The following is an 11,155-nucleotide window of genomic DNA, read 5'->3' as shown; positions in this document are numbered from 1 at the left end:
TACAAACTACTCACTGGATATATTATCCTAGTAGTCACCATTCAAGGATACATAAAATAACAATTTTTGCTAATAAGCTTAAATAAGGACTTACCTCAACTTAGTTCCAACAAATTACTCCCAATGGCAACCACTTTTCATCAAAAATCCCCAAGCCAAATCAGTGTTTAGCCTTGGTTCCACCCCAACAATTCTACCCCCTTAAATCAGCTCACCAATCTTGAATTCCTTCTTCGCTTTCACTTTGATTTCATGGCTTATTCTTCAATTCCATCACAAAATAGCATCTTAGATTGTTGAATTAGGGTTTGTATTTGAGTTTGAACGAAAGAAAATGGAGGAGTATAGAGAGAGAGATGGCCGGCTGGATGAACATGAAGGAAGAAAACAATTTTGTTTTATATACTCTTAGATATTTTCCTCTCTAACCATGTGTCTCTTTGCCATTGGTCCACTTTTTCACTTTTTAATTGATGATTAATTAACTTAATTAATCATACTTAATAATTCTAATTAAACTCAATTATATGTTAAGTTGGAAAAATTTTAATTTTTCCCACTAAACTTCATTAATTTTGCAACAAAGTCCATAGGTATCTTTTTCAAATTTTTAATTTAACCCCTTATTTAATCTAATTTACATACCATATTCAATATTTGGTTTCTCACTGAAATATATTGAATACAGTCTGTAAATTTGGGGCATTACAAAGTTACTTTTAAGGCTAATTGGATATAAAAGGCCAAATATTTGCGTAATATTATAATTTTATCCAAATATTTCAATTTTGGATTAAGTATCCCAACCTTTCATTGGGTGTAATTATAGCCTAAAATTTAAAATTAAATTTGCAATTGGATGTAATAAAAGGCTAAACATTCACCATAATTTGTAACTATAGCCAAACTTCTAACTTTGAACCCATAAGTCCCAATATTTGATAATTTTTACAATTATTGCTAAAGTTTAAAATTGTTTTAAAGAAATTTAGTGTGTGATTAGCATCATTCCTTTTTTTATTATTTTTTTAGAAACTAAAAATGGTTTCTATTTTTTCATTTTCTTGTTTTTAGTAATCTTTGTTCTCTTCTTTTCTACTCCACACATATTATATTGTTCACTTTCTCAACCCTAGCATATTATGATCACTCTCACTTTGGTTTATGGATGAAAATTCTAATCATACCACCATACTTGTTTCTCTCCGCTAAACCTCTCTCCATTACCCACATACCCAAAATCCCTTTGGCTTGAGCAAATTAAACTTCATAGTTTCAATTTTCTCCTTCAAAATCTATAGTTTCCTAGCATTACAGGCTATGGTGTTGATTTATTCTATCTACCTAGAGCTGTTGGTGTCAAGGGTGGAATCGCTCCACTACCCTTGATTTGGCCATAATCATAAGCATATCTCTCGTACTTGCTTTAAATTTCTATTGTACTGGGTCACTTGATTTACTTATCACTAACCATCTATAAAGAATCATAAATCATAGAAGCATGCAACAATAGGGAAAAAATTGCAATAGTTGAAAATGGTAAGAATCATCATTAGAGCAAGAGAACAGAAAACATGATAGTTAATGGAAAATGAGGTGATAAGAAAGAGTAGCATATTTAGTGGGTGCTTTTACAAAAAGAGTTTTAGTGGGTGTGGAGCTGATACTCGTCTATAAGTGGATAGATTTATATAATAATACAAACATGAGTACATAATCTTTTCAATGAGGATTGCCTTTAAGTTTCAAAATCTATGTTAATTTTACTAATATCTAGACTATAAATTAAATTAATTAAAAAAAATTAAAATTGAAGCTAAGATTAAAGTTGAACTAAAATTAACTTCAATTAAAAAATTAAGCAATAAGAGTTACAAAAAGTAAGGTAAAACCATTTAAAATGAGGCTAGCTATATTAATTTCACTTGACCCATCATTCAAAGTATGTTTAATAATCTTTATAGGTCTTATTAAACCTTTTTAATTGACAAAAATAACCCATATTTCCCTATAAAGAGTTAATTAATTAAAACATGAAGAACAAAAATTATCATAATCATGCCATAGAATTAGCCTTTGTTTCCACTTTAACTAAAAATTTATGAAAATGGTTATCTTAAACAAGATTCACATTCTACTTCCCAGCAAAATCATGAATAAAAAATTAATTAGATATTATCCCTAATACCTAACAGCATTAAGAGCAAAAAAAACCATTAATTGTAAAGACAGAGAAAATAGATCAAAATAATAAGATGAAATTAATATCAAGTTACATCAAATCCCTAGCTAAGCAACTTAGCCACTCATGATATTAAAACCAAAACAAAATCAATGAAATTAAAACCAAAAATCAAATATTAAATGACATCTAACAAAAGTTAAAGAAAAGAAAGAACTCTAATATTACTATGACTCCTAATCTCCTCAAATTTGTTCTAGTTTCAAGAGAGAATTTTTAGTGTGTTTTGAATCTTCCATGTCACTTTTGGATGGGAATGGAAAGATTTTATGCAATTTTGGCCAATTTGAGCACTCTCTTTCTCTTTTCTCATGTGTCAAGTTTGTTACAAGGAGAAAAGCTACATTTTTAAAAAGTAAAACCTTGGGCGTGCATATTTTGCTTTTCCACACCCTGTACATGAGTTCTTCGTCTGGTTCATTCCCTAGCAACTTTTTAATTTTTTTATCACCTCATCTGCAAATATGTATAAAACATGGCTCAAAATTATTTTCTCATGTAAGATACATGTGGGAAGATAAAATCATGGCCCATGCATGTGTCCTCATATTTGTAAATTCATGGCCAAGAATTTGTAAAGCAAGATTGACAAATGGCATGAAGAATCAACTAAGAAAAAATTAAAATAAGAAAAACTATGAAATGGTAATAAAACTATGCCAAATGGCCATGGTAATTGAAAAAAAAATGGTAATAAAATTTGGCATAAAAGGTAAATAAGAAAAACTCATTAAAATCAATAAGAACAATTAATTAAAATAAAAAACTATGAAATTTATAAAATTTTCTATAATATTCCTAAAATATTTATGAAATCTTATTAATATTTGATGTGATTTTCACTCCATTAAGAGCCATGAATGACTGGAAATTGTTGGAGGCTGTTAGCAACTTTCTGTTTTATATACAAATTTTTTTACCATGAAAATAAAATATTCAAAATGAAAAACCAAGATTTGTAGTTTTTAAAAATGAGTTTTTCGTTTTAAAATATATATTCAAAAGAAGCGTAAAAAAGGAAAATAGTAACAAGTACTCCAAACATGTTACACATTTTTTTCTAAAGGGAAAAATAGAAAACTAAAACCAACAATGTCTTTGAATACACCCTGAAATTTTATCCACTACAATTATGATAACTAAACACCTTAAATAGATTTTATACTTTGATAATTAAACTAATTGGTTATTTTAAAAATTATGACCACATCAATTAAAATAATAAAATTAACTCATTCAAAACATATATGGATGAATATTTATACATATAAAAAATATATAAATGAATTTTTATAGATTTGGATAATAAAATTTAAAGTTTAGGGTATTTAATTATCATAATTTCGAATTTAGTAGACAAAATTTAAATTTCTTTACATCGATTATGGGCTTTGGTTATAATTCTTGATGTTATTCATGGATTTTTCCTACGAGTCTAGATCTGCAAGACAAGAGAAAAAATACTAGGTGGGTTGGCTTGGGCAGCCTCTTCGATGCTTAAGTTAGTATGGGTACTGAGTACAGTAAAAAATTGACTAGAGATAACAACATTACTAACTGTGAAGGCTTGAACTCCTTATGTAATTATCGGATAGACTCCTATTTGGCATAGGATTTAGTATTTAAAATATGGCTCTTATTTCAGAGAAAGTACATTTTGAGTGGTATTCAAAATCCCTAATAAAGTGAAATACTATCTTTAGTGGATAGTGTTTATATTGGATTAAGATTCTATTATTTTTGGAGTGATACTGTATCATTAGTCCACTCACTTGTCCGAATCTTTAGGTTTAGTTCCTTGTCTAACATTCTTCTTTTACTTAGACTAATGTCCATCTTTGCCTAAAGTATTTGGAAGCATGCTCTTATTTGAGCAAATAGTCCCATCAATCTGGTGGATAAATGCCTTTGTTATGTATGGGTAAGTGCAAGCCCTTAGGTAAGTAGGAAAATGCATTAGCCAATTCAGGCGAATAAGTGGATTGCCCATCGGGCTGGTGGATAGATGCCTTAAGTCAATCAAACAAGCGATCAACCCAATAGGTAATCAAATATATGTCTTAGTCTTTTTGGCAAATGGATATACACCTTAGGTTGGATGCAAGTGATCAGCCCCGTAGATAAGCAGATAAACTCCTTAGGTTGGCCGAGCAAGTGATCAAAGCAGGAGACAAGCAGATATATGCCTTGGGTTGGTTTAGCAAGTGATCAAGCTTGGGAAGTAGTAGATAAATGCCTTAAAATCTTTTTGGCAGGCAGATATATACCTTAGGATGGACAGACACTTTAAGTTGGGTAAACGAGTGGTTTGCCTATCGAGTAAGTAGATAAACACTTTAAGTTGGGTAGGCGAGTGATTCACTCATCGTGTAAGTGGATAGATGCTTTAAGTTGGGCAAGTGAATGATTCACCCATTGGGCAAGTGGATGCATACCTTAAGTTTTCTTGGCAAACGAATATACACCTTAGGTTGAGCATATATGTAATCAACCCGGCAAATAGGCAGATAAACACCTTAGTCTTCTTGGTAAGCAAATATACACCTTAAGCTGAGTGGGCAAGTAATTCGCCCGATAGGTAGACAGATAAATGCCTTAGTTTTCTTGGTTGGCAGATATACACTTTAAGTTGAACAGGTGAGTAATCAGCCCAGTAGGCAAGTAGATAAATGCCTTAGTCTTCTTAGCAAGCGAATAAACTCCTTAGTATTCTTGGCAAGTGGATATACGACTTAGATTGAGCAGGCGAGTAATCACCCCAGTAGGTAGGTGGATAAATGCCTTAGAAGTCTTCTTAGTTGGTGGATATACATCTTAGATTGAGCGGGCAAGTAATCAGCCTGATAGGCTAGCAAATAACACCTTAGTCTTCTTGGCAAGCGAATATATACCTTAAATTGAAAAGGCGAGTAACCAGCCCAGTAGGCAGAGTATTCGTAGCAGGTGGATATATGCCTTAAATTGAGAGGGCGAATAATCAGCTCGGTAAGCAGGCACATAAATGCCTTAGGCTTCTTGGCAGATGGATATACACCTTAATTTGAGTGGGCAAGCAATCAGACTAGTAGGCAAGCGAATAAATACCTTAAGTTGAGTGGGCATGTAATCAACCTAGTAGGCAAGCGGTTAAATGCCTTAGTCTTTTCAGCAGGCGGATATATGCCTTAGGTTGAGTGGGCAAGTAATCAGCTTAGTAAATAGGCAAATAAATGCCTTAGTCTTCTTGGCAGGTGGATATATGCCTTAAATTTAGCGGGCAGGTCATCAACCCGATAGGGAGGTGAATAAATACCTTAATTTCTTAAGGTTGTTGGCTATTTGGTGAGTATTGTAGCCTTTGAAGTTTTCTAAAAAATAATGCTTATACAAATATTTTTATAAAGATAATTCCATATTACGAGTAATAATATAATACATCAAGTGTGCATTTCATATTTTAAATAAGTCAAAATAGTTATCTTAACTGAAAACAAGGGTTAGAAAGATTTGGAAGTAAAATATTTATGCATGCATATGCATATGCATATGTGTGAATAAATTTAGTTTAGGGACTAAAGCTTGTAACATCGGAAAAAGCCAAATGCAAGCTCAAAGACAAAATTGAGATATGAAAATTATAGAGGTAAAGTCTTGAAGCTATTTCAGATGGCCCCACAATAAGCTTTTTCTAAAAACTAATATTAATTAACTTTGTACAATTGTACTTAATTAATTCTAGAAAGAATTTACTAGAATCAACATTGAATTTGGACTCTTTGAACTTAGGCCCATTCAAAATTATAATTCATAGATTTATATGTGTGGCAGGATTGTAAAATTATCAAAGGGTCTTCCCTTCTATGAAAATTGATGAAATCGATGAAAATTTCATAAACAATCTAAGATGGCCAATGTGACAATTGAGTTGGTGGGTGGCAATTTTGTTATTAATCAAGCTCACAGCGACCATAAGTTATGGCAATTTGCAATTATCACAAAGAATATATCAAAGGCATCCCTTGTAAGCGAGGCTAAAATGGAGACTCTCATTGCATGGGACTGACGTCAAAATTTGTAAACAAGAGCAAGACTCAAATGTGATGGCATTTATTAAAAATGAAAGAAATTCAAAGCACTCATATAGCTTATTGTAAATTGGCTTTTTTTGTGGCTATTTTCATGGTAATATCCAAATCAAGCCTTCTCCAATGGCATGATTGAAATAATGTCCAAACTCCAAAGTTTTTCTCCAAGCCTTTTGATTATGAGACTACTATACTCTTTTCGTTACTTACAAGATTGTGGTGTCAATCATAACTCCAATAGCAATCTAAAATCATTATCCTAGTGCAGAGAAAGTATCTTAATAAGATATGATAATTTTAAATTCAATTTTACAAAGAATATAAAAAAGTCAAAAGCTCATCAAAGTTTCATCCAGGGAAGACTACAATTTGTGATTTAAGAATAATCGCAATAGTGTATTTTAAAGCAAAATAAGGCACAATACAAGTGAAGGAAAATTTTTAATCTAAAAAACAAGCCACATATTATGATGGCACATCTACAAATAGAAAAAAAGAAAAAACACCATGCCCTTTCAATCGTCTAAAAGGAAAGTCACATTCTCCGGCTCAAAACCCAATGGCATAATTTATAATTATGTGAAAAATAAAAAAAAATAAATGGTTATGGCAGTGTTGTAATTACGAGTAAAAATATGACACTTTTTAGTCATTAAATCTAGGTAGCAAATTGTGAATAAATCAAGGACAATGCTATATTGTATTACAATTTTGATTATAAATTGTAAATTACTTCTACCATTAAAAATTAGAATAGGGGCATTTGATGATTGAAAAAAGAGAGCATTGACTTAAATTAATAATTAATTTTTTTGATAGTGTAATTATGAGAAAAGACATGCTCATAGCTTGGTTCGACCACTACATAAAATTATCTCAGCTCGGATCTATCTTAAGGTCCATGTGAAGAAAAACATGTCACACAATGCAATTTAGAGACCCCTTTCATTGAATTTTAATCACTAGTCTCTAATCAATATATTTTAATATTTTGAAAATTATTATTTTTCACAGCTTCAAAATTTATAATTAAGGTAAATCACCCAAAAATTTTATTTAGATCTCAATCCAACGAAATATGACAGAAAAGAAAATAAATCGATGATCCTCATATACTTTCAAGGAATTCTAGAATAACAAAATGGAGCTATAATTGTAAATTGCCACAAACTTTTGACATTTATGTGTAATTGACCCCAATTTTAGAATTTTACTTTAAATTTGGGTTCTAACTACACACATGGTTGAAATACTTGATTCAAAATTGAAATTTTTGGATAAAATTGTAAAATCACATAAACATTTAGTATTTTATGTCCAATTGGTACAATAAATAATTATTAATTAAATACTTAAACTATTTAAACCTAACTTTCAAGTAATTTATCAAACACTAAACTTCTTATTTTTATAATTAAATCATAAATTAAAAATATATTTAAAATTAAAATTAAAAATAGATAGTCGAATCAAATATTCTCATGGCTTGAACGTGTTGAGCTAATCCAGAATGGGAGTATAGGGGATAATCCTGTCCACCATAACCGTACGATAATCCTGTATCCAAACAGAAGCACGCAAAAACCCTAGGTTGGTGGCTGGATCCTATAAATTTATTTTTTCAGTTCGATCTAGGGTTTCTTTGCGAGGCGAGTGACACATTTGGCTTTTGTGGATTCTCTCGTAGAAAGGACCAGACCGTAACCATGGTGGCCGCCAAGAAGACCGTAAGTCCATCTAAGTCCTTCCCTGATTTTCAAGTTCTTGATTTCCTTCGAATCAGATTCAGAAATGGAGGATTGAAATTTAATTTGACAATACTCTGTGTTGCAGAAGAAGACTCATGAGAGTATCAACAGCAGGCTGGCTCTGGTTATGAAGAGTGGGAGGTATACTTTGGGTTACAAGACTGTACTCAAATCTCTCAGGAACTCTAAAGGTAAATTTTGTTTTCCTTCTACAGGAACTGTACTCTATGTTTTGCTTCTTTCTGTGTTGTTCTGTCATCTGGGTCTTGATTGTCTGTATTTGTGAGATGGGCATCAATTGTTCGTTGGTTTATTAGTTGGAAATTTTTTTAGTTTGTTGAATCTGGGCCTGTTTGCTATTCCTTGTTGTTTGTTACTTGAAGAACGCATGCAATTGGTGATTTCCTTTGTTTTTGTGATCGTTTTTTGTCTCTTTTTAATCTGATTGCTTTGTATTATCTTGTGTGTAGTCTTTCTTAGTTTGGGGGGGGGAGGGGGGGGGGGGGGGTGGGTTGGGGGGAAGGTAGAGGGGAAGAAGAGAAAACATATTCATGTTAGGGACAATGAAATGTTTTGTCTTATTGAATATCATTTTCTTTTTAATTTTCTGTCCTGCTTGAGGATGTAGGTTTAGAGGAAATGAATTTGTTGGTAGTCTTGAACAGTTAACAAACTTTTAGGTAAAGTTAGGTTCGTTTGCTCCGTTATAAATTCATACTTTTTATACTGTGCAAACATTTTCTGAGTGTAACATGAGTTATTCTAGTGTTATGAACTAGGTTATGTCAGTTTCTTAACAACCCATCAATTAAATATCTATGTTGATTTCTACAGGGAAGCTGGTCATAATTGCTAACAACTGTCCTCCCCTTAGGAAGTCCGAGATAGAGTACTATGCAATGTTGGCAAAGGTTGGAGTTCACCACTACAATGGCAGTAAGTATATTGGCACAACCTCCTTATTTCTTTTATTTCATGTCATATTTCATGATATAGACAGCCCTTAAGAATTAAGATCGCTTTCCTAATAGCCATGGAAGCTTTTTGAGTCATAGCTGTGCAATATTGAGCTCATTTCACGGTTCTCTCTAGGAATGTCCTATTGAGCTATTTCTTGTCCCACATTATTTTGTCCCCAAGGCATCTCTTTTTCTTTGGATCCAACTCTCCCTGCTTTTTAGATCCTTAGATTAGATAAGCTATTTTCAAAAGATATTTTTATCTTGGATTCCACAAGAAATGGGTATGTTTTAAAACAGCAATGTGTAGCATGCACTTGATTTATCAGTGATGATATCGAACTTCATAGGTTGGTTTGCAGAATTGCATAAAATTTGCCAAAATTTTCTTGTGCATTCTGTAGTAGTTTGTGTCAAAATTTATGCACTTTTCTTACACAAGTTCCCTTGTTAAACATTTCTGTTGCGCACAACTCATGACACACTGTAAATGGTTATGAATTTGAAGCAGCTTCTGTTATAAATGCAAAGGTGTTCGTGTCTAATGGACGTTTGATGGGATAGACTGAACACAAACATAACCTTCAAACTTTTGTATCCAAGTGGTTATGCTGATTAAGTAGTGATGATTCTAGTTCTGCTTATGTATAATTCTCAAATGTGCAATTGATTGCTCTTACTTCTTTTTCTTCTTCCTACCAATATAACAACAACATCTACTGTTGCAACTAGTGCTTGCTCTGACTTGGAGTGAGGAGGATTGAAATTGTCCATGCTCGATATGATTACTAAGGTTATTTATTTATTTATTTTAAATTCTTACTGATCTAGTGTCATCATTATTTCAGACAATGTAGACCTGGGTACTGCCTGTGGCAAATATTTCAGAGTGTGCTGCCTGAGCATTATGGATCCAGGTACTCTGGGAGGCTGCCATTTTCTTTTCTTATTTTTGGATGTCATCTTTATAGTTTTTCTGATTGTGGTATTTATTGATTTATTTTTCAGGTGATTCTGATATCATTAAGAGCATGCCTGGTGACCACTGATTAGGCCACAAGGAATAGCATTTCTCCATAGGTTTTGGTCATTTTTTTTTCCTTGCTGGGGTTGGGTTGTGATATGGGTTTTCAATTGCAAACTATGATACTGTTTAACAAGAACAATTTTGTGTGGAACTTGTGAGCTTCTATTGGTAGCCCTTTCAGTGATTTTTAATTAATCTGAAATGAAGACCAAAAATGAATTTTCTGGTACTGGATGTTGAGGAAACGTAATTTATTTTGTTAGCTGGCGCAATTTTATTTTACGACTTTCCTATTAGCATCTTCTGCACTTAGTGAAATGATAGTTACCGTATTTCAGAGTTTTTTTTTTATATAATATAATAATATTTTTAAAGTTAGTTAATAAATTTTAAAATAATTTATTATTGTATAAACTTGGATCACCGATAGTAATTTGTTAAATTTTTTATTTAGTTAATTTGAGGTGGATAAAATTTTTTACATTATGGATGCATATAACATAACTTTGTGGCATTCTAAAATTACTACTACTACAACAATAATAATAATAATAATAATAATAATAATAATAATAATAATAATAATAAAATTAACCAATCCTGTGCAAATTTTTATATTTGAAGATATTAAACTTGATGACTTGTCTAGTTGCTTTAAAGTCATAAAAAAGTACTAAGCCTTACTTCTATTAAGAAGGAAACTATTGTACAATCTTTCTTTTCATAATAGCTTTGAGCAATTAGAAGTCTTTTGTTTGACAAAAAAAAAAAAAAAAAGAAGTCTTTTGTATATTTGTTGAATTTAGCTTTTACTTTTTGGGATGTGATATTGAATTCTCTAGCTCATCCAAAGTATTTTATTTCCTTCTTGCTCCATTGTTTACATCTTGAATTCTCTGCATTATCATCTAGTAGCTCTATAATTTTAGATAATATGGAAATCTCATTCTAATTTTCAATTGCTATCATTTCCATATTTTATATTAAACGTGTATCAAATATCAACTAACTTTATATAAAAAATTTATATAAAATCAATTAAAATGTGTATAATAAATATGTAAATTTAAATACAAATATTTAATGATCGTGAAACTCATTCTCATATAAAATTT

The 11,155-nt window shown here is 31.4% G+C and overlaps 1 protein-coding gene across 1 annotated transcript; it reads left to right on the top strand.

The window, feature by feature from the left end:
- The first annotated feature begins 7,873 nt into the window (after positions 1–7,873).
- LOC110655155 (60S ribosomal protein L30) lies at positions 7,874–10,269 on the top strand. The gene is made up of 5 exons (XM_021811359.2): positions 7,874–8,033; positions 8,140–8,245; positions 8,889–8,990; positions 9,862–9,930; positions 10,022–10,269. Exons 1-5 carry the CDS (start codon positions 8,013–8,015, stop codon positions 10,060–10,062), a joined length of 339 nt encoding a protein of 112 aa, XP_021667051.1. The 5' UTR covers positions 7,874–8,012; the 3' UTR covers positions 10,063–10,269.
- The last annotated feature ends 886 nt before the right edge of the window (positions 10,270–11,155 follow it).

This window comes from Hevea brasiliensis, chromosome 6 (assembly GCF_030052815.1).
Source record: "Hevea brasiliensis isolate MT/VB/25A 57/8 chromosome 6, ASM3005281v1, whole genome shotgun sequence".
Classification (NCBI taxonomy): Eukaryota; Viridiplantae; Streptophyta; class Magnoliopsida; order Malpighiales; family Euphorbiaceae; genus Hevea; species Hevea brasiliensis.
Note: the sequence above shows the minus strand (reverse complement) of the source record. Positions and strands in the feature narration are given on the sequence as shown.

Excerpts from the sequence above, each read along its gene's own strand:
- LOC110655155 (XM_021811359.2), top strand. The coding sequence starts at position 8,013 with ATGGTGGCCGCCAAGAAGACC. Across the intron at positions 8,034-8,139 it reads TGGTGGCCGCCAAGAAGACC|AAGAAGACTCATGAGAGTAT; the intron begins GTAAGTCCATCT and ends TCTGTGTTGCAG. Across the intron at positions 9,931-10,021 it reads CCTGAGCATTATGGATCCAG|GTGATTCTGATATCATTAAG; the intron begins GTACTCTGGGAG and ends TTTATTTTTCAG.